The 24,839-nt window shown below is 38.8% G+C and overlaps 1 protein-coding gene across 6 annotated transcripts in view; it reads left to right on the top strand.

Moving 5' to 3' along the window:
* OPHN1 (oligophrenin 1) overlaps nt 1-24,839 on the top strand; it is a 636,611-nt gene that overhangs the window by 165,863 nt on the left and 445,909 nt on the right. For all 6 annotated transcript variants that reach the window (XM_043570205.1, XM_043570202.1, XM_043570207.1 and 3 more), the window contains exon 3: nt 24,101-24,196. In XM_043570205.1, coding sequence (XP_043426140.1) covers nt 24,101-24,196 — 96 coding nt within the window. The remainder of the gene's footprint in view (nt 1-24,100; nt 24,197-24,839) is intronic.

Raw genomic sequence — 24,839 nt, 5'->3', positions numbered from 1 at the left:
TCTCCCTTTATATGTGAGGGCACGGTTACCCCTTGATGCTTTCAGAATTTTCTCTTTATCCTTGTATTTTGCCAGTTTCACTATGATATGTCGTGCAGAAAATCGATTCAAGTTACGTCTGAAGGGAGTTCTCTGTGCCTCTTGGATTTCAATGCCTTTTTCCTTCCCCAGTTCAGGGAAGTTCTCAGCTATGATTTCTTCAAGTACCCCTTCAGCACCTTTCCCTCTCTCTTCCTCCTCTGGGATACCAATTATGCGTATATTATTTCTGTTTAGTGTATCACTTAGTTCTCTAATTTTCCCCTCATACTCCTGGATTTTTTTATCTCTCTTTTTCTCAGCTTCCTCTTTTTCCATAACTTTATCTTCTAGTTCACCTATTCTCTCCTCTGCCTCTTCAAGCCGAGCTGTGGTGGTTTCCATTTTGTTATGCATTTCGTTTAAAGCGTTTTTCAGCTCCTCGTGACTGTTCCTTAGTCCCTTGATCTCTGTAGCAAGAGATTCTCTGCTGTCCTGTATACTGTTTTCAAGCCCAGCGATTAATTTTATGACTATTATTCTAAATTCACTTTCTGTTATATTATTTAAATCCTTTTTGATCAGCTCATTAGCTGTTGTTATTTCCTGGAGATTCTTCTGAGGGGAGTTCTTCCGCTTGGTCATTTTGGATAGTACCTGGCGTGGTGAGGACCTGCAGGGCACTTCCCCTGTGCTGTGGTGTATACCCTCTTCCGTGGGCCTCTCGTCTGCGTTTGGCTCTGGCGACTCTGTTCTGCTAATCCTCTGGCGGTTTTCTGGGTTATTTAGGCAGGTGTAGATGGAATCTAAGTGATCAGCAGGACGTGCGGTGAGCCCAGCGTCCTCCTAAGCCGCCATCTTGCCGCAACTCCCTTAATGATACAATGTGTAGCAGATTAATATCAGTTCCAATTGTGTATAAAAATCTTTTCTCCAATACAGGCAACTTACCTCCCCTTTCCTTTGTATCTGTATATTCATACAAATTATAATTTATACATTATAATTCCATAAATATAATTTTATAATTATTCATATACAGTTTTCTCTTGAACATATATAAGAGGAAATGAATTACAAATCAAATGTATTTATTCTGTCTTCTATATTTGCTTTTGTATTTCCTTTCCTGGTACCATTTATTTCTTTGTGTGGATCGAGTTATGATTTAGTGTTTTTTGTTTTTTCTTTAAGTTTTTATTTAAACTTCAGCTAGTTAACATACAGTAAAATGTTAGTTTCATGTGTACAATTTAGTGATTCAATAAACCTGGTGCTCATCACAATAAGTGCACTCATTAATCCCCATCACTCTTTAACCCATTCCCTCACCCACCTCCCCTCTGATAACGATCAATTTGTTCTCTATAGTTAGGTTTCTGTTTCTTGGTTTGACTCTCTCCCTCTTTTATTTCCCCTATGGTTGTTGTGTTTCTTAGATTACACATATGTGTGAAATCATATGGTATTTGTCTTTCTCTGACGTATTTTGCTTTGCATAATATACTCTAGCTCCATCCACATCATTGCAAATGGCAAGATTTTATTCTTTTAGGTGGCTAAGTAATATCATTGTATATATATACCACCTCTTCTCTTTATCCATTCATCAGTCAATAGACATTTGGACTATTTTTATAATTGGCTGTGTAGATTATGCTGCCATAAAGATTGAGGTACATGTATCCCTTTGAATTAGTATTTGTGTATTCTTTGGTAGTACCTAGTAGTGCAGTTGTTGGATCTTTGGGGAGTTTTATTTTTAACCTCTTAAAGAACCTCCATACTGTTTTCTAGAGTGGCTGCAGCAGTTTGCTTTGGCACCTAGAGTGCAAGAGGGTTCCCCTTTCTCCACATTCTCATCAACACGTGTGGTTTCTTGTGTTGTTGATTTTAGTCATGCCAGCAGGTATAAGGTGATATCTCATTGTAGTTTTGATATGCTCTCCCTGATGATGAATGATGTTGAGCATCTTTTCACATGTCTCTTGGCTATCTGTGTCTTCTTTGGAAAAATGTCTGTTCATGTCTTCTTCAGATTTTTAATTGGATTATTAGTTTTTTGTATGTTGAGTTTTATAAGTTCCTTATATATTTCGGTTACTTACCTTTTATCAGATGTTATTTGCAGGTATCTTCTCTCATTCTGTAGGTTGCTTTTTGGTTTTGTTGATTGTTTCCTTCACTGTGCAGAAGTTTTTTTTTTTTTTTATGAAGTTCTAATAATTTATTCTTGCTTTTGTTTCCCTTGCCTCAGGAGATGTATCTAGAAAGAACTTTCTAGGGTTGATGTCAAATAGTTTACTGCTTGTGTTTTCCTCTAGGATTTTGATTGTTTCCTGTCTCACATTTAGGCCTTTCATCCATTGTCAATTTATTTTTGTAGATGGTGTAAGATAGTGGTCCAGCTTCATTCTTTTGCAAGTCTCTATCCAGTTTTCCCAGAATTAATTTTTGAAGAGACTCTCTTTTTCACATTGGATATTCATTCCTGCTTTGTTGGAGATTAATTGACCATAGAGTTGGGAGTTTATTTCTGAGATATCTATTATGTTCCATTGTGTCGTTTATTGTGCTAGTACCACAGTGTCTTGATCTCTACAGCTTTGTAATATAATTTGAAGTCTAGATTTTGATGGCTCCAGCATTGCTTTTCCTTTTCAAGGTAACTTTGGGTATTTGGAGTCTTTTGTAGTTCTATATAAATTTTAAGATTGTTTGTTCTAGCTTTGTGAAAAATACTGGTGGTATTTTGATACGGATTGCATTAAATGTGTAGATTCCTTTCGGTAGTATAGAAAATTTAATAATATTTGTACTTCTAGTCCATAATCATGGAATTATTTTTCCATTTATTGGTATCTTCTTCAATTTCTTTCATCAGTGTTTGACAGTTTTCAGATTATACTTCCTTCACCTCTTTGGTTAGGTTTATTCCTAGGTATCCTATGGTTTTTGGTGCAGTTGTAAATGTGATTGATTCCTGAATTTCTCTTTTTGCTTCTTCATTATTGATAAATAGAAATGCAACAGGTTTTTTTAAATTTTGTATCTTGTGACCTTATTGAATTTGTGTATCAGATCTTGCAAGTTTTTGATTGAGTCTACATATACTACATATGTATCTACATATCTACATATACTGAAAGTTGGATTTTTTCCTTGCCTGTTTTGATGCCCTTTCTTTCTTTTTATTGGCTGCTTTCTAGGAATTCCAGTACTATTTTAAGTGACAGTGGTGATAGTGGACGTCCCTGTCTAGTTCTTGACTGCAGAAGAAAAGCTCTCAGTTTTTCCCCATTGATGATATTAACTGTGGTTTTCTTATATGGTCTTTATTATTTTGAGGTATGTGTCTTGTAAACCTACATTGTTGAGGGTCTTTTTCATGAGTGAATGTTGTACTTTTTCAAATGCTATTTGTCCCTCTATTGAAGCAATCATATGGTTCTAGTCCTTTCTTTTATTAATGTCATGTATCACAGTGATTTATTTGTGAATATTGAACCACCCTTGAAACCCACATTATCATGGTTAATAATTATTTTTAATATATTGTTGGATTTGGTTTGCTAGTATTTTATAGAGAATTTTTGCATCCATGTTCATCAGAAGTATTGGTTTGGAGTTCCTTTTTTGTGTAATCTTTATGTGATTTTTGTATGAGGATTATGCCTGCTTTTTACTATGAATTTGGAAGATTTACTTCCTTTTCTATTTTTTGGAATAGTTTGAAAAGGAAAGTATTAAGTCTTCCTTATTTATTTAATTTATTTTTTTAAAAATACAAATTAATTAACATAGTGTTGGTTTCAGGAGTAGAACTCAGTGATTCATCACTTACATATAATACCCAGTGCTCATCCCAACAAACGCCCACTTTAATGTCCATTACCTATTTAGTCTATCCCCCCACCTACCTCTCTTCCAGCAACCCTCAGTTTTCTCTCTCTCTCTCTCTCTCTTTTTTTTAAGGGTCTCTTATGGTTTACTTCCCTCTCTGTTTTTTTTTAAGTTGAATGTTTTATTATTAAACTATTTATCTTCCTGCAAGGCTGTTGCTTCACCATATAAAAATAGCACCAACAAGCACAGTATATTACAAAATTAAGATAATATTGTTCTTTATCTGACACTATACAACTAACAACCTTTCTCCACTGCCATTTATTTCCAATGGACAGATCATTTAAGTATTTTGATCCCAACCCAGGGATACATGTAAGCAAGTGAAAATTCCCAAAAGTTTAAGATGACAGTATTATCCTTAAATTACATAGTTTTTATAACTAATTTTTAACCACAGATAATTTCAGGATTCTGAATATTATAACTGGAGCCTAGCCTAAGAATCGTAGGGGGTTGCAAAAAAGATACATATGGTGTTTATCTGCAATCATTAGAAAGTTAAGGGGTGTTTTCTTTCATTAACATTGTTGCTCTCTCCCCAGTATCTCACCGCTGCGTCAGTGCAGTTAGGCATCAGCAAATTAATGAGAGGAGAGAGGAGGCCCCTGCTCTTGGTCACCCCCAGGAACTTACTCCAGCTCCAGATACACCGTAAACACTTTCATCTAATGGAAGATAAACTGTGAAATCGGATTTCTGAACCACAAGACAAGATATCACAGAATTTTCCAGCTGAAAGGGAATAACACACTTGTTAATTGAAGAGTGGTCAGGAAAGAAAGCACATGGAGAGCAGTGCCCTGTGGCAGCTTGTGTAAAAACTGCATTCCATGCCAGGCCTGAAATGTTCCAAAGCTCAGTTCGCTATCAGCATCCCAGGTGGTGCAATTAATAAAGAGCTAGCGTGGGTCCACTGGCACAAACAAGGCAGCTCCTTAGAACCTGAACTTCCTATTTGTTCCATTCCTTGGGTAGATAACACCTGTTAATTACTCTGGAGAAATTATTTTGGTGAGAGAGGGAAGATGGCGGCGTAGGAGGACGCTGGGCTCACCGCGTGTTCTGCTGATCACTTAGATTCCACCTACACCTGCCTAAATAACCCAGAAAACCGCCAGAGGATTACCAGAATGGAGTCTCCGGAGCCAAGCACGGACAAGAGGCCCACGGAAGAGGGTAGGAAGGACGGCGAGGCGGTGCGCGCTCCACGGACTGGCGGGAGGGAGCCGGGGCAGAGGGGCGGCTCCCCGGCCAAGCACAGCCCCCGCCTGGCTGGCAAAAGTGGAGGGGCCTGACGGACTGTGTTCCGACAGCAAGCACGACTTAGCGTCTGGGAGGTCATAAGTGAACAGCTCTGCTCAGAAAGCGGGAAGGCTGGAAGACAAAGGGAGGGAGAGCTGCTGAGCCCCCGGATGACAGAGCTCAGTTTGGTGGGGAACAAAGGCGGTCGCCAGCGCCATCTCCCCCACCCATCCCCCAGCCAAAATCCCAAAGAGAACCAGTTCCTGCCAGGGAACTTGCTCACTCCACGCAAACACCCAACTCTGTGCTTCTGCGGAGCCAAACCTCTGGCAGCGGATCTGACTCCCTCCCGCTGCCACAGGGCCCCTCCTGAAGTGGATCACCTAAGGAGAAGCGAGCTAAGCCTGCCCCTCCTGCCCCCGTGCACCTTGCCTACCCACCCCAGCTAATACGCCAGATCCCCAGCATCACAAGCCTGGCAGTGTGCAAGTAGCCCAGACGGGCCACGCCACCCCACAGTGAATCCCGCCCCTAGGAGAGGGGAAGAGAAGGCACACACCAGTCTGACTGTGGCCCCAGCGGTGGGCTGGGGGCAGACATCAGGTCGGACTGCGGCCCTGCCCACCAATTCCAGTTATACACCAGAGCACAGGGGAAGTGCCCTGCAGGTCCTCACCACTCCAGGGACTATCCAAAATGACCAAGCGGAAGAATTCCCCTCAGAAGAATCTCCAGGAAATAACAACAGCTAATGAACTTTACAAAAAGGATTTAAATAATATAACAGAAAGTGAATTTAGAATAATAGTCATAAAATTAATCGCTGGGCTTGAAAACAGTATACAGGACAGCAGAGAATCTCTTGCTACAGAGATCAAGGGACTAAGGAACAGTCACGAGGAGCTGAAAAGCGCTTTAAACGAAATGCAAAACAAAATGGAAACGACGACAGCTCATATTGAAGAGGGAGAGGAGAGAATAGGTGAACTAGAAGATAACGTTATGGAAAAAGAGGAAGCTGAGAAAAAGAGAGATAAAAAAATCCAGGAGTATGAGGGGAAAATTAGAGAACAAAGTGATTCACTAAAAAGAAATAATATACGCATAATTGGTATCCCAGAGGAGGAAGAGAGAGGGAAAGGTGCTGAAGGGGTACTTGAAGAAATTATAGCTGAGAACTTCCCTGAACTGGGGAAGGAAAAAGGCATTGAAATCCAAGAGGCACAGAGAACTCCCTTCAGAAGTAACTTGAATCGATCTTCTGCACGACATATCATAGTGAAACTGGCAAAATACAAGGATAAAGAGAAAATTCTGAAAGCATCAAGGGGTAACCGTGCCCTCACATATAAAGGGAGACCTATAAGACTCGTGACTGATCTTTCTTTTGAAACTTGGCAGGCCAGAAAGAATTGGCACGAGATCTTCAGTGTGCTAGACAGAAAAAATATGCAGCCGAGAATCCTTTATCCAGCAAGCCTGTCACTTAGAATAGAAGGAGAGATAAAGGTCTTCCCAAATAAACAAAAACTGAAGGAATTTGTCACCACTAAACCAGCCCTACAAGAGATCCTAAGGGGGACCCTGTGAGACAAAGTCCCAGAGACATCACTACAAGCATAAAACATACAGACACCACAATGACTCTAAACCCGTATCTTTCTATAATAACACTGAATGTAAACGGATTAAATGCACCAACCAAAAGACAAAGGGTATCAGAATGGATAAAAAAACAAGACCCATCTATTTGCTGTCTACAAGAGACTCATTTTAGACCTGAGGACACCTTTAGATTGAGAGTGAGGGGATGGAGAACTATTTATCATGCGACTGGAAGCCAAAAGAAAGCTGGAGTAGCCATACTTATATCAGACAAACTAGACTTTAAATTAAAGGCTGTAACAAGAGATGAAGAAGGGCATTATATAATAATTACAGGGTCTATCCATCAGGAAGAGGTAACAATTATAATTGTCTATGTGCCAAATACCAGAGCCCCCAAATATATAAAACAATTACTCATAAACATAAGCAACCTTATTGATAAGAATGTGGTAATTGCAGGGGACTTTAACACCCCACTTACAGAAATGGATAGATTATCTAGACACACGGTCAATAAAGAAACAAGGGCCCTGAATGAGACATTGGATCAGATGGACTTGACAGATCTATTTAGAACTCTGCATCCCAAAGCAACAGAATATACTTTCTTCTCGAGTGCACATGGAACATTCTCCAAGATAGATCATATACTGGGTCACAAAACAGCCCTTCATAAGTTTACAAGAATTGAAATTATACCATGCATACTTTCAGACCACAATGCGATGATGCTTGAAATCAACCACAGGAAAAAGTCTGGAAAACCTCCAAAAGCATGGAGGTTAAAGAACACCCTACTAACGAATGAGTGGGTCAACCAGGCAATTAGAGAAGAAATTAAAAAATATATGGAAACAAACAAAAATGAAAATACAACAATCCAAACGCTTTGGGTCACAGCAAAGGCAGTCCTGAGAGGAAAATACATTGCAATCCAGGCCTATCTCAAGAAACAAGAAAAATCCCAAATACAAAATCTTAACAGTACACCTAAAGGAAATAGAAGCAGAACAGCAAAGGCAGCCTAAACCCAGCAGAAGTAGAGAAATAATAAAGATCAGAGCAGAAATAAACAATATAGGATCTAAAAAAACTGTAGAGCAGATCAACGAAACTAAGAGTTGGTTTTTTGGAAAAATAAACAAAATTGACAAACCTCTAGCCAGGCTTCTCAAAAAGAAAAAGGAGATGACCCAAATAGATAAAATCATGAATGAAAATGGAATGATTACAACCAATCCCTCAGAGATACAAACAATTATCAGGGAATACTATGAAAACTTATATGCCAACAAATTGGACAACCTGGAAGAAATGGACAAATTCCTGAACACCCACACTCTTCCAAAACTCAATCAGGAGGAAATAGAAAGCTTGAACAGACCCATAACCAGCGAAGAAATTGAATCGGTTATCAAAAATCTCCCAACAAATAAGAGTCCAGGACCAGATGGCTTCCCAGGGGAGTTCTACCAGACGTTTAAAGCAGAGATAATACCTATCTTCCTCAAGCTATTCCAAGAAATAGAAAGGGAAGGAAAACTTCCAGACTCATTCTATGAAGCCAGTATTACTTTGATTCCTAAACCAGACAGAGACCCAGTAAAAAAAGAGAATTACAGACCAATATCCCTGATGAATATGGATGCAAAAATTCTCAATAAGATACTAGCAAATCGAATTCAACGGCATATAAAAAGAATTATTCACCATGACCAAGTGGGATTCATTCCTGGGATGCAGGGCTGGTTCAACATTCGCAAATCAATCAATGTGATACATCACATTAACAAAAAAAAAGAGAAGAACCATATGATCCTGTCAATCGATGCAGAAAAGGCCTTTGACAAAATCCAGCACCCTTTCTTAATAAAAACCCTTGAGAAAGTCGGGATAGAAAGAACATACTTAAGATCATAAAAGCCATTTATGAAAAGCCCACAGCTAACATCATCCTCAACAGGGAAAAACTGAGACCTTTCCCATGAGATCAGGAACACCACAGGGATGCCCACTCTCACTGCTGTTGTTTAACATAGTGCTGGAAGTTCTAGCATCAGCAATCAGACAACAAAAGGAAATCAAAGGCATCAAAATTGGCAAAGATGAAGTCAAGCTTTCGCTTTTTGCAGATGACATGATAATTATACATGGAAAATCCGATAGACTCCACCAAAAGTCTGCTAGAACTGATACATGAATTCAGCAAAGTTGCAGGATACAAAATCAATGTACAGAAATCAGTTGCATTCTTATACACTAACAATGAAGCAACAGAAAGACAAATAAAGAAACTGATCCCATTCACAATTGCACCAAGAAGCATAAAATACCTAGGAATAAATCTAACCAAAGATGTAAAAGATCTGTATGCTGAAAACTATAGAAAACTTATGAAGGTAATTGAAGAAGATTTAAAGAAAGGGAAAGACATTCCCTGCTCATGGATTGGAAAAATAAATATTGTCAAAATGTCAATACTACCCAAAGCTATCTATACATTCAATGCAATCCCAATCAAAATTGCACCAGCATTCTTCTCGAAAGTAGAACAAGCAATCCTAAAATTCTTATGGAACCACAAAAGGCCCCGAATAGCCAAAGTAATTTTGAATAAGACCAAAGCAGGAAATATCACAATCCCAGACTTTAGCCTCTACTACAAAGCTGTCATCATCAAGACAGCATGGGATTGGCACAAAAACAGACACATAGACCAATGGAATAGAATAGAAACCCCAGAACTAGACCCACAATCGTATGGCCAACTAATCTTTGACAAAGCAGGAAAGAACTTCCAATGGGAATAAGACAGTCTCTTCAACAAATGGTGCTGGGAGAACTGGACAGCAACATGCAGAAGGTTGAAACTAGACCACTTTCTCACACCATTCACAAAAATAAACTCAAAATGGGTAAAGGACCCGAATGTGAGACAGGAAACCATCAAAACCTTAGAGGAGAAAGCAGGAAAAGACCTCTCTGACCTCAGCCGTAGCAATCTCTTACTCGACACATCCCCAAAGGCAAGGGAATTAAAAGCAAAAGTGAATTACTGGGACCTTATGAAGATAAAAAGCTTCTTCACAGCAAAGGAAACAACCAACAAAACCAGAAGGCAACCAACGGAACGGGAAAAGATATTTGCAAATGACATATCGGACAAAGGGCTAGCATCCAAAATCTATAAAGAGCTCTCCAAACTCCACACACAGAAAACAAATAACCCAGTGAAGAAATGGGCAGAAAACATGAATAGACACTTCTCTAAAGAAGACATCTGGATGGCCAACAGGCACATGAAAAGATGTTCAACGTCACTCCTTATCAGGGAAATACAAATCAAAACCACACTCAGGTATCACCTCACGCCAGTCAGAGTGGCCAAAATGAACAAATCAGGAGACTATAGATGCTGGAGAGGATGTGGAGAAATGGGAACCCTCTTGCACTGTTGGTGGGAATGCAAATTGGTGCAGCCGCTCTGGAAAGCAGTGTGGAGGTTCCTCAGAAAATTAAAAATAGACCTACCCTATGACCCAGCAATAGCACTGCTAGGAATTTACCCAAGGGATACAGGAGTACTGATGCATAGGGGCACTTTTGTACCCCAATATTTATAGCAGCACTCTCAACAATAGCCAAATTATGGAAAGAGCCTAAATGTCCATCAACTGATGAATGGATAAGGAAATTGTGGTTTATACACACAATGGAATACTACGTGGCAATGAGAAAAAATGAATATGGCCTTTTGTAGCAACGTGGATGGAACTGGAGAGTGTGATGCTAAGTGAAATAAGCCATACAGAGAAAGACAGATACCATATGGTTTCACTCTTATATGGATCCTGAGAAACTTAACAGAAACCCATGGGGGAGGAGTAGGAAAAAAAAAAAAGAGGTTAGAGTGGGAGAGAGCCAAAGCATAAGAGACTGTTAAAAACTGAGAACAAACTGAGGGTTGATGGGGGGTGGGAGGGAGGGGAGGGTGGGTGATGGGTATTGAGGGGGGCACCTTTTGGGATGAGCACTGGGTGTTGTATGGAAACCAATTTGACAATAAATTTCATATATTAAAAAGAAAACAAAAAAAACATTGTTGCAAGTAGTTTCTTTTTGCACTGGTATTGCTAAAAGTTGCCATTTTAAATCTTCTCTGCACCCCTATTTAAAACAACTATGCTATGGCAATGAGAAAAAATGAAATATGGCCTTTTGTAGCAACGTGGATGGAACTGGAGAGTGTGATGCTAAGTGAAATAAGCCATACAGAGAAAGACAGATACCATATGGTCTCACTCTTATGTGGATCCTGAGAAACTTAACAGGAACCCATGGTGGAGGGGAAGGAAAAAAAAAAAAAAAGAGGTTAGAATGGGAGAGAGCCAAAGCATAAGAGACTGTTAAAAACTGAGAACAAACTGAGGGTTGATGGGGGGTGGGAGGGAGGAGAGGGTGGGTGATGGGTATTGAGGAGGGCACCTTTTGGGATGAGCACTGGGTGTTGTATGGAAACCAATTTGTCAATAAATTTCAGAAAAAAAAAAAATAAAACAACTATGCTAGATTAAGTTGTTTCATAATAGTTTATTTAGGTGTTCCATTTTTACTCCTCAATAGATTTTATGTATTTCTCATATGCTTCTTCACTCATCAATTCATCCAGTTCTGAAGGATTACTGACTGTTTTCTTGATCAGCTAACCATCTTCATAACAAGATTTGTTGACAAGTCCTGGATTTTCTGCAAGAGCTTCATTAATTTTAGTTACTTCTCCTGATAGAGGAGAATAGAGTTCACTAGCAGCTTTCACACTTTCCAAAGCGCCAAACTCCTCTTGCTTGTTCAATTTTGTCCCAACTTCAGGCAGACTACAGTAAAAAACATCTCCCAAAGCTTCCTGTGCAAAATTGCTGATTCCCACTGTTCCAATACCATTTTATGTTATTATCCACTCATGTTTGTCTGTGAATTTATGCACAGACAGCAGAGCGGAGCCCGTGCGAAACATCCGGAGGGCACCCGCCCTCAGCCCCTAGGGCCGCGGTCGGCTGCAGGCCAGAGACTGTATGCTCTACACTGCTCATAGTGCCATGTTGCCAGAGGTGCGGGGTCGCAGTCTCTGTTTTTATTAAGTCTTCTTTAAATGTTTGGTAGAATTTGCCTGTTAAGCCAGCTGCCCTTGCACTTTCGTTTGTTGGGAAATTTTTCATTACTGATTCAATTTCTTCACGTTTTCTATTTTTTCTTGTTTCAGTTTTGCTACTTTATATATTTCTTTAAAAAGTTTTTTTAGGGGCACGCGGGTGGCTCAGTGGGTTAGGCATCCAACTTCAGCTCAGGTCATGATCTCACAGTTGGTGAGTTTGAGCTCTGCATAGGGCTCTGTGCTGATAGCTCAGAGCCTGGAGCTTGCTTCGGATTCTGTGTCTCCCTCTCTCACTGCCCCTCCCCCACTTGTTCCCTCTCTCTCTTTCTCTCTCTCTCTCTCTCAATAATAACGTTAAAAATTTTTTTAAGTTTTTTAATGCTTTATTTATTTTTGAGAGAGAAAGAGACAGAGCGCAAGTGGGGGAGGGGCAGCGAGAGAGGGAGACACAGAATCTGAAGCAGGCTCCAGGCTCTGAGCTGTCAGCACAGAGCCTGACGTGGGGCTCGAACTCACAAACCGTGAGATCCTAACCTGAGCCAAAGTTGGATGCTTAACCGACTGAGCCACCCAAGCGCCCCTATATATTTCTACGAAGTTATCCATTTCTTCCACGTAGTCTAATTATTTACTATATAGTTTTTTTTTTAATATTCTATTACAATTGTTTGTATTTCTGTGATGTTGGTTGTTATTTTCCTTTCCCATTTGTGATTTTATTTGGGTCCTTTCTTTTTGCTTTTTGGTAAGTCTGGCTAGCAGTTTATCAATTTTATTAGTTTTTTTCAAAGAACCTACTCTTGGTTTTATTGATTTCTTCCTATTGTTTTTTTAGTTTCTATATCATTTGTTTCTGCTCTAATCTTCATTACTTCTTTCCTTCTGCTAGCTTTAGGCTTCATTTATTGTTGTTTTTCTAGTTTCTTTAGGTTTATCTTAGGTTGTTTATTTGAAATTTTTGTTGCCCCTTGAGATAGCCATGTATTGCTATATGCTTCCCTCTTAGGACCACTTTTGCTGCATACCAAAGGTTTTGGACCATTGTGTTTTCACACATTTCTTTCCATGTTTTTTGTTTGTTTGTTTGTTTGTTTATTCTTTGATTTTCTGGTTGACCCATCCTCTATTTAGTATCTTTTAATTTCCATGTATTTGTGGTCTTTCCAAATTTTTTCTTGTGGTTGACTTCAAGTTTTATGGCATTGTCATCAAAAAAATTGCATGGTGTGATCTCAGTCTTTTTGTATTTGTTGTGTATTGATTTGTGACTTAGTATGTAATCTCTTTTGGAGCATGTCCCATGTGCACTTGAAAAGAATGTGTATTTTGTTGTTTTAGGTTGGAATATTCTTAATGTATCTGTTAAGTCCATCTGGACCAGTCTGTTATTGAAAGCCAGTTTCCTTGTTGATTTTGTTTAGATGATTTTCCTCTTGATGTAAAGAGGTGTGTAAACATTCCCTACTGTTATGTATTATTATCAATTGGTTCCTTTATGTTTGTTAGTAATTGTTTTATATATTTGGGCACTCCCATTTTGAGTGTATGAACATCTATAGTTGTTAGATTTTGTTGTTGCATTGTTCCTTTTATGACTATATCATACCCTTTTTTCTCTTGTTGCATTCTTTGTTTTAAAGTCTAGCTGGTCCGATATATATATTGCTACACTGGCTTTATTTTGATGTCCATTTGAATGATGAATGTTTCTCCATCTCCTTACTTTCAATCTGCTGGTGTCATTAGATCTCTAGTGAGTGTCCTGTATGCCTCATATAAATGGATCTAGTTTTTTTTTTTTCCTTTCTGACACCCTGTGTGTTTTGATTGGAGCATTTAGTCTATTTACATTCAGAGTAATTGTTGATAGATTTGTATTTAGTGCTACTTTATTACTTGTTTTTCATTGTTTCTAGAGATTTTCTCTGATCCTTTTTTGTCTTTGTCACTATTCTATTCATTCCTCTCAAAGAATTTCCTGTAATATTGCTTGCAGTTTGGGTTTAGTGGTCATGGACTCCTTTAGTTTTTGGTTTTCTGGGAAACTCTTTATCTCTCTTTCTATTCTGAATGATAGCCTTGCTGGATAGAGTATTCTTGGCTGCAGATTTTTTGTACTCAGCACATTGAATATATCATGCCACTGCCTTCCGGCTTGCCAAGTTTCTGTTGAGAGAGCCGCAGCTAACCTCATGTGTCCTCCCTTGTAAATTAGGGACTTACTTTGTCTTTATGCCTTTTAAGACTTTTTCCCCATCACTATATTTTGTCAATTTAATTACATTATGTGTTGGTGTTGGCCTGCCTTTGTTGATTTTGATGGGAGTTCTTTATGCCTCCAGGATCCAGATGTCTGTTTCCTTCCCCAGATTAGTGACATTTTCACTTATTACTTTCTCTAGTAAATTATCTGCCCCTTTTCTCTCTCTTCTTCTTCAGGGGCTCCTGTAATATGAATATTATTACATTTGATGGAGTCACTGAGTTCTCTAAGTCTATTTTTGTGTTCTATAATTCTTCTTTAAGCCTTCTGTTCATTGTGTCAAGCCTGTTTCCAATCTCAGTTACTGCATTGTTCATTTCTGATTGATTCTTTTTTAACCTTTTTTCTCTGAGGTAAAATTCTCCTTGATAGCTTCCATTCATTTCTCAAGACCAGTGAGTATCGTTATGATTATTGCTTTAAATTCTCAGTCATGTTACTTATATCTGTTTTGCTTAGATCTCTGGCCAGGGCCTTATCTTGTTTTTCATTTGCAGTAAATTCCTTAATTTTGGCATTTTGTCTAAGTCTCTGTCTTTTTCTGTGTTACAAAAGTCTGTTCTGTTTCCTGTTTCTGAGAATAATGGCTTTATGAAGTAGAGATGATGTAGTGTGCAGAGCCTGGAGCTTCAGGGGGTGTTTCTGCCATGTGCTCATGCACTCTGTTCTGTGTTTTGACTGCTCTATCCTTCAGGCCAATTGTCTTCAGAGGCTCTCCTTGCCTACAGTGGGCATTGTTTGGTCCTTGACCATAATGTGGCAAGGTTTAACTAGGTATGGTCCGGTCTGCTTGTGAAAAGAGACTGGATCCTTCTTCCACTAGAACTGAGGCTTTGCAGAACTCTCTGGTCGGGAGACATGGTGTGGGCAGGGGTTTCTTCTGGTCTTTTGGGGAAGGGGCCCATCATGCTGAGACTAAGTCTAGCTTGACTGAGAAGGGTAGTCCTGCTAGAGTGCAGCGGTCTGAGATTTTGTGTAAGCAAGTTAGGTAGACTGTGTTGGCCCTGAGCTGCCTCCTGTATGTGTCTCTGTGTTTATCATTAGGTGCAGGGGAGGGAAATGGCTCCAGCCAGCATCTTTGTTCCTGGAGAAGTGTCACCATCAATGCTGCCTCTTAGGGAAGCACTCAGAGAACAGCACATAATCTTCCCACTCTGTGACTCAGGTGTTTTTCAGATTGTTGTTTCCATGCTGTCTGTCTCTGTGTTTTTTTTGCCTGACTTCTCACCAGGAGCAGCCCAGTTCCCTTTGGGCTCTATTTCTGCCAAGCCTGCTGATGTTTAAAACTGCATGCTTTAGGGATTTGGTGTGGGCAGGGGTTTGTGTGGGACTTCTAGGGGACACATGCTGGGACTGCCATGCTGGGACTGAAGCAAGCTTGACTGAGCTGGGTAGTCCTTACAGCATTCAGGGGTGTGGGAATTGTAATCAAATTAGGCAGCCTGTTTTGGCCCTGTGCAGCTTTCTGCAGGTGACTCTGTGTTTATCTTGAGGGGAGGAAGGAAAATGGGACCAGCTAGCTCCTTTGTCACCAGAGAGGCATCTGTGTGAGTGCTGCCTCTCAGGGAAGCTTTCAGAGAAGAATGAGTAATCTCCCCACTGTGTATCCCAAGAGTTTATTCATATTGACCTTTCCATGCTGTCTACCTCCCCCCTTTTTGCCTACCTTCTCTCTAGGAGCAGTGCAGTTCCCTCTCAGCTCTATCTCAACCAAAACTGCTGACATTTAAAACTCCAGACTTTGAGGCTTGCTGGTTGCAGGATTTCAGGAAAGTCAACCCCTCTCATTTTCCCAGTCAAGGGCTTTGGAGAAATGTTCTTCTTCTGTGTCCCCCTGTGTGCTTCTCTGTCTCTTGCCCTCCTCTGTGACCATGGCTCACTCCCCTCTATAGCACCCATAATCCTTTTCTCCCTGAAGCCATGTCTTTACACTTCCTACCTTCTTCCATGTGGTTTATTCTCTCCCTTTAGTTTTGGAGTCTGTTCTGTCAGTCTTCAGGTTGATCCCTTGGGTGTTTGGGATAATTTGATAGTTGTATCATTGTGTTCATGGGTTGAGACTAGCCCAGGGTCCTCCTACTCTGACACCATCTTTCAACCTCCTGATTTAGTTTTCTTTGATTTTAGCCTGGTAGACTCCCTTTATTGATTGATTGTTTGACTGACTGATTGATTGATTGATTGATTGATTGTAGGACAAATTTGCCAGCAACAAATTCAGTTTTTGTTTATCTTAATTTCCTCTTTATTTTTTAGGAGGTTAATATTGGTAGATGTAGAATATTTTATAATCCGCCCCAAGGATTTTTTTAAAAAGTTTATTTTGAGAGAGAGTGCACATGTGCAAGTGGGGGAGGGGCAGAGAGAGAGAATCCCAAGTAGGCTCTGCACTGTCAGCACAGAGTCCAATGCAGGACTCAATCCCTCAAAGTGCAAGATCATGACATGACCCGAAATCAAGATTCAATCACTTAACCAACTGAGTCCCCTAAACATTCCCTCCTCCCAAGCATTCCCTTTACTGTCTGATCCTTCATGATTCCTGATGAAAAATTCAGCAGTTAATCTTACTGAGAATTCCTTGTTCATGGTGAGTCTTTTTTTTCTTTTTAAAAGATTCTCTCCCTTTATCTTTCAATAGTTGACTATGATGCTTTTAGGTGTATATATGTGATTTTATCGTCTTTTAACTATATTGAGCTTGTTGGGAGTGAAGATGAGTTTTATTTTTATCAAGTGTGACAATATTCTTTCTTCTTCTTCCTCTCCTATTGTAGGATTCCCATTGTCTGTATTTGTTATGTTTATGGTGCCTCTTAGGTCTCTGAAGTTCTGATAATTTCTTCATTCTTTTTTCTTTCTGTTACATAAACTTGGTAATCTCAATTGACCTGTCTTTAACTTCACTGATTCTGCCTAAATCAAATATTGAGCTTCTGTAGTAAATTTCTCATGTTTATTATTGTATTTTTTAATTATAGAATTTTTAGTTGGTTCTTTTAAAATATTTTCCAACTCTGTTGATATCTGCATTTGGTGAGACATTGTTCTTATTCTCTCATTCAGTTTTCTTAGACATGGTTCCCTTTAATTCTTGGAAATATTTAGAATAACTAACTTAAGGGGCATCTGGGTGGCTTAGTCAGTTAAGTGTCTGACTTCGGCTCAGGTCATGATCTCATGGTTCGTGGGTTTGAACACTGCATCGGGCTCTGTGCTGACACCTCAGAGTCTGGAGCCTGCTTTGAATTCTGTGTCTCCTTCTGTCTGTGCCCCTCCCTGACTCACACTCTGTCTCTGAAAAATAAATAATAAAAACATTTAGAAAAAAGAATAACGAACTTAAAATCTTTGTCTAGTAAGTCCAATATCTTCATCATGGACAGTTCAGGTGATTACATTTTTAATTTTTTTAAATACTTATTAATTTTTGAGAGAGAGAGACAGAGCATGTGCCACGGAGGGGCAGGGAAAGAGGGAGACACAGAATCTGAAGCAGGCTCTAAATATCTGAACTGTCAGCACAGAACCCCATGCAGGACTCGAACCCATGAACTGTGAGATCATGACCTGAGCTAAAGTTGGAGGCTTATCCAACTGAGTCACCCAGGTGCCCGTACATTTTTTTAGTATAAGCTAATGTTTCCTGTTTCTGTGTGTTTCCTCATTTCTTGTTGAGAAGTGTACATTAATATTATATAATGTGACAACTCTGGAAATAAGATCATCTCTCTTTGCCCATGGTTTGCTCTGTCTGTTGTTGTTTGCTTATTTATTGGTTTCCTGAGCTAATTCTGTATTAAAGTCTGTATTTTTTGGTGTGTGAAGCTGCTGAGGTCTTTTGTAGGTTACCTCTGTGATCAGCTAATGAGTGGACAAGGATTCCATAAAATATCTTGAGCCAACAAGTTTCTCAGCCTTTGGTGAAGGGCTTTGTTGGTGTGTGTTATGGTATGACCTCAACATTCAGCCAGTCAGTTTACAACTCTGCCTGCCATTCTCTCCCTGCTTGTTCAGGGCCTCAAATTCAGATAGAACTGAGAGATTAGGGCCTTCTTAAATCTTTAATGGACATAGATACAGCCTGGGGTGTTCACACATTCCTTTGCATGCACATGTCTTTCTAGATTCTTAGGAATAGTTTGTACTTTTGCAAAGGCCCTGTGCATGTCATTCTCCAAACTGTCATTCTCTAATTTTTTTATGAAGGGTTTTGGGTTCCTGGACCCAATTCCAATTTATTTTTGGGAGTGGTTTCCCCACAGTAACAAGCAGTTCTCTGGACATCACATAGATGTCCTACCATTCAACTCAATTACAACACTATATACCTGGAAACCAGATTCTACAGGTTAAGGGTTCAGTCGTACAAGACTACACTACTACTTGCAGGTATCAGTCACAAGTCCAATGCTTCTGACCAACTGATTATAAACCAGTGTTTCCACAATGCCCTTCTTAGGTTTGATTAATTTACTAGAGTGGCTCACAGAGCTAAAATATTTTACTTTCTAGATTATTGGTTTATTATAAAAGGATATAACATAGGAACAGCCATATGGAAGTTATGTATAGAGCATATTATGCAAAAGGGTGTGGGGCTTCCATGCCCTGTCTGAGTGTACCATTCTCCCCACTTCTCCTTCACATATTTACTAACCTAGAAGTTTCCAGAACCCCATCCTTTTCGGTTTTTATGGATACCTAGGGATGATTGATTAAATCATTGGCCATTGGTGATTGATTCAGCCTCCATCCCCTCTCTCCTCCCAGAGGTCAGAGGGACCCAGAGGTCAGGGGAGTGAGAATGAAAGTTCCAATGCTCTAATCACATAGTTAGTTATCCTGGAAATCAGTCTCCATTTTTCGGTGTGGTCCAAAAGTCATTCTAATAACCTAACAAAAGACAATTTTATGGCTGTCATCACTTCAGTATTCCAAGTGTTTTGGGAGTTGTCAGCCAGGAACTGTGGATAAAGACAAAATATATATGAGAAATGTATTTTTGTCATCTGAATGATCAAATACACACACATACACACACATATATAATATATGTGTGTATATATATATATATATATATATATATATATATACATATATATATTAATTTATTTTTGAGAGAGAGAGAGAGAGAAAATGTGAGCAGGGGAGTGGCAGAGAGAGAGGGAGACACAGAATCTGAAGCAGGCTTGAGTCTCTGAGCTGTCAGCACAGAGCTCGATGTGGGGCTCAAACTCACAAACCACAAGATCATGACCTGAGCTGAAGTCAGATGCTTAACCGACTGAGCCACCCAGGTGCCCCTCAAAATATATTTCTTATAAATCACAATATCACACCAAATACTTTGATCAACCTCTTGATAACTCCAACTTTTACATTGCTTAAGGACACCACAATTTTTTAAAATTTCAGGTAATTGTTTTTGACAAATGCCCCAATAGCAGCACTGTTTACACAGAATGAGCTTTGGGTAAGGAGAGAGACTATTCTTAATAATGGAATTTTCAGGACCTCTCAAAATGGGCAAATAGTGATAATTGTCTAAGAACACAGCCTTGTAAAACTCCACCCCATTCTGCCCTCTCTGGTGGCTGCTAACCTATTGTTTTTCACAGCTACTGTAGTTGTGAAGCTGTTGTTTTTCAATGCTACAGTAGAGACGGGGAGAGAGTGGTTTGATTAGGTTTACTTAATGTATCCCAAAGTACACTGGTATTATCAAGATTCAGTATTTTATCTTGAAGAGAGAACCTTAGATTGTTACAACTTTAGTTTATTTAGAGAATATTTGGTATCTATTTCTCTCTCTCTCTCTCTCTCTCTCTATATATATATATATATATATATATATATAACAAAAACTTGTGTCCAGAATATATAAGGAAATCTTATAACTCAATAATAAGAAGACAAAAACCCAGTTATAAAACAGGCAAGAATTTGAACAGACACTTCATGAAAAAAAGATACTATAAATGTCTAATAAGTACATGATAAACTACTTAATGCCATTAGTCATCAGGAAAATGCAAATTAAAACTACAAGGAGATACTAGTACTCATCCATTTGAATGGTTAAAATAAAAAAGTAACTTACCAGCTTTTTCTTGTATGTTTATTCACAATAGCCGAGATATGGAAGAAACTTAAGTGTCCATCAGTAGATGAATGGATAAAGAAGATGTGGTATATATATACAGTGCATTATAGTCATAAAAGAGAACGAAATCTTGCCATTTGTAACAATATGGATGGACCTAGGGAGGATTTTGCTAAATGAAATAGGTGAGAGAAAGACAAATACCATGTGATATCACTTAATGTGGATACAAAAATAGCAGAAACAGAACCACAAATACAGAGAACAAACTGATGGTTACCAGAGGGTAAGTGAATGAGAGGATGAAAAAAAAATGACTGAAGGGAAGTAGGGGTACAGGCTTTCAGGTACGGAATGAGTAAGTCATGGAGATGAAAGGTACAGCATAAAGAATATAGTCAGTGGCACTGTAATAGCATCGTATGGTGACGGAGGGTAGCTGTACTTGTAGTGAGCATATCATCATGTACATAGTTGTTGGATCACTATGTTGTACACTTGAAAGTAATATAATATTGTATGTCAGCTATACTGCAATAAAAAGATTTTAAAATAAATTACCAGATGTTGGAAGATATGTGGATCAACTGAAATTCTCATATATTGTTGATAGGTGTACAAAATAGTACAATGAATTTGGAAAGCAGTTAGACCTCTTCTTGTATATTTTAATATACACTTTCCAACTAAACATATAACCAATTTATTGGGCTGTTATGTATTTACCAAAGAGAAATGAAAATATATGTTCTAGGCAGGCTCATACATGAATGTTTAAAGTAACCGTCTTCACAATAGTGAAAAACTATAAACAGCACAATATCCATAAATAGGTGAATGAATGAATTATGGTATATTTATACAATTCAATCTACTCAGCAACAAAAATAATTACAGATAGATGAATTCCTAAGACATTGTGCAGACCAAAGTAATGTAGACATCAGGGTATATTCTATATGATTCCATGTCAGATAATAGTGATAAAAGTAAAGTGGTGTGTATACAACATTAATTAACTACCTGACTAATTAATTCTGTTTACATTCTACCTTATTCCCAGAAAGCTTCAATTGCCTAAAAACACTATCTAGCTACGTTTAAGGGGAAGGTGAGGGAAAAACATTATAGAAGGTAAATAAGAAGGTGGTATAGAGAGAACCTTCAAAGATAGCTTGAAAAATTATGAGATAATGGCTTGTTGGACAGGGATGCAGAAGTATTAGGAAGGATAAAATAATGACTTTACATGGTTTAGAGTGATGCAGTAAATTTTAGTGTAATAAAGAAATAAGTGCCCCATATACTGCAAGCATTTCTAGGTTATCTATTGATTCTTTGGAGTCCAAAATTACCCAACTCATTTATCTGAAATAGATGACTCATTCCTGGTACATCTCTTAGTACAGAGTCTAAATATTGAGACTTTGTTTCAATGAAGAGCTGTTAATTTGTGCTTGTTCATATTTGCAAATGTGATTTGTCTGCATTGTCTCATTTTTTATTTGCTTGTTTATAAGGTGAACATAGTAATACCTACATTGGGGTATTGGAGAGGAGTCAGTGACAGTGTGGAAAGTTCTTCATATACTTTTTGAAGCTCTATGCAAATGTAAAGTAGCGTTTTGAAAACCAGAAGTCTGGGGTGCGTGGGTGGCTCAGTTGGTTAAGTGTCGACTTGATTTTGGCTCAGGTCATGATCTCACGGTTCATGAATTCGAGCCCCATGTCGGGCTCTGTGCTGACAGCTCAGAGCCTGGAGCCTGCTTCAGATTCTGTGTCTCCCTTTGTCTCCGTTCCTCCCCTGCTCATGCTCTGTCTCTATCTGTCTCTCAAAACTAAATAAATGTTTAAAAAAAAAAAGGAAAATCAGAAGTCTGGAGAAGAGACGTTGGTGCAAATAGTGAAAAAGGGAATAAATGCCACTCCTTTCTTATTGTATGCTTTTACTTACAAAATAATATAAATGTCAAAAATTATAGTATTTGTTGTTTTGGAAAAGTTCAGATTATTCTAAAAGAGGAATTATTAATAACTGTACCTTGCTTGTCTCAAGAAAATAATGAAGAAATCCAGGTATGTGTGAAAAGGCAATATAATAAATATTTTCATTTAATCTTTCTGACTGAAACAGAAAGTGCATGGCAGAATTCTGGGCTTGCCCTTTTCTGCTACTAGCTAAGGAGGGCAGAGGAAAGTGATTGTTTTCCAGCCATGGAGCTGGTTTTGTATTCTCTTTGCTGATGGAATATGGAAAGCAAGGTGGGCATGCTCCTCTCACATTTATGTAGACCAGATTTGAAATAGAAAATGCTATCCAAAATGTAGAGATTTGAGAAGGCATGGTAACCTGGTCTGCAGCCTCCAATTTTTGTAAGACTTTTCTCCTCCTCCACTTCCTCCTCCCCCTCCCTCTCCTTCCCCCGTCCTACTCACTAATCATGTATTCAAAGGGTCAGGGCTCTAAATACTGAAAATAAGTTCTTCTGGAAATGGGACACAGAGAAGATGGCAATAAAATTCTAGGCAGTTTAATCTGTTTCCACCAAATATCTGAACATGTTTTATTGTGTTTGTGCTTAACCATGATAGTTTTTCATTGAAAGGGATAGGTGCTGTTTGCATTGTCTCCCTTTCTGTTAGTCTGAGAGCAAAAACTCCCATAACCCTGTGTTTCTGATAGATGTGAAGGTGGGGGATGATGACACTATGGAGTTAGAGAAGAAATAGGAAAAGGGAGCCAAAGATAACCCAAAGCTTGAGCTTTCCTAGAAGATTGTCCAGTGGGTTACTTGAGTTGTTGAGAGAAGTGCCCCTCAAACTTTCAAAGGCATATGAATCCCCTAGGGATTATATTAAAATGCAGTTTCTTATTCAGTAAGTCTAGGTTGTGACCTGGAAATGTGTATTTCCATCGAGCTCCTAGATGATGATGATTCTGCTGACCTGAGAACCACTCAGAGTAGCGAGGCTGGAGAGTTTGGCCAGACCACTTGATGAAGGCCATATTTAAAATAAATCCATAAGGAGAATTTGTCAAAAGGTTAGCTAAATGTGATTTAGTTTTATACCTGCATTAATCTTTTATATAATAAAATTCAAAACTGTTCACCCAAAGTAAAAGCATTTGTCTGGCCATACCATCCTGAAGTTTGTTATTAAGTGCCTTCCTAGTTCAGGTCTCTCGGTGAATACTATGTGAGCAACTTAAATTTGTTCTCCTGCCAGATAGTATTCTAACCCAGGATTCCATATGGTTAATGTGTAACATTTCCATGTTGTGCCTGTGTTGCCATGGAAAAGGCCCTGAAGAGACAGGCCATCTGGCTTCTACTTTTGGCTCTGCCAGCTAGCTTGGGGACTTTGATTACCACAGTTATAAAATTCAGCTACATCTTTCTTTGTAGAATGATTGTGGATATTTCTTTGGTGAGAGGTGAGAAAGCATTTAGTCCATTGCCCATAATTGGTGCTCAAAAGAGCCTCTTTTAGAAGTAAAACTAAGTAGTTTTAGGTCTTTACAGGCTTTGGGTAGAACGAGTCAGAAAGGATAGGGAGTGAGATTAAAACATGTCCCATAACTTAAAAGGATTCACTAAGATGCCTTCCTTCCTCCTTAATGTATGATTTTCATTGCTCAAATCTTCTACTGAGGGTGAGATCTTTTGTTTAACTTTATTAAATGCAAGTTGCTAACTCCCAGGAGCACTTTGCTTTTTCTCCTATTCGCCCTAATAGAGATGAGTAAATCAGTTAAAGGACAGAAATTTTGACCATTTCTTCTGTTTCTCTTACTTTGCAGATTATTCTTCAGCTGTTCAGAAATTTTCTCAGACACTTCAGTCCTTTCAGTTCGATTTCATTGGAGATACTCTGACTGATGATGAAATTAACATTGGTAAGTCTTCACCTACATGTGGTCATGTGCCTCTTGAGGCGATTCGGAGACCATTCAGTCTCCTAGGTTTCTAGATACAGAGAACTTGGGCACCTTTATCCTCTGTGGTCTTGTGCCAAGCTCATGGGAAGCTGCTTATGAAGGATAAAGAAACACTGCTTGTCAGTCCTGTTCCCCACTCACACAAAAGCAATAAAAATATATCCCTGAAGCCTCCACTGAAGCCTTTGTATCAGTCTGCAGGAGAATTTTTCTTTAAAGAATATAATACATGAAAATAGATATTTGTGTAAGGGATAAATTAAAGAGTGATTTAAAAAAAATTTCCAAAATGATTTAGAGTAAGAGTCCTCTAAGCAATAAACTCCCCTAGAGAGTTTAAAATTAGCATTTATATATGTACAGCTTTTCAGACGACAGGACATTTGGCATCTCTCTTGGAACTGAATTTAACAACTCACTCTATCAGCTGTGTCATCTTGGACAGATATTTCTTTTCTCTGAGCCTTAGTCTTGTCCTCTGTAAAATGTGGTTATTATTAATAGCAAGACTGTTACCATGAGGAGATTGAACAGTGGAGGGTAAAGAACTTTGTGTTTGTGTTAGTTGTAATGAAGTTAAAGTAGTATCAGCAAACCATGG

This window comes from Prionailurus bengalensis, chromosome X, assembly GCF_016509475.1.
Source record: "Prionailurus bengalensis isolate Pbe53 chromosome X, Fcat_Pben_1.1_paternal_pri, whole genome shotgun sequence".
Classification (NCBI taxonomy): domain Eukaryota; kingdom Metazoa; phylum Chordata; class Mammalia; order Carnivora; family Felidae; genus Prionailurus; species Prionailurus bengalensis.
The sequence above is the reverse complement of the archived record's forward strand: the minus strand, read 5'-3'. Positions and strand labels throughout refer to the sequence as shown.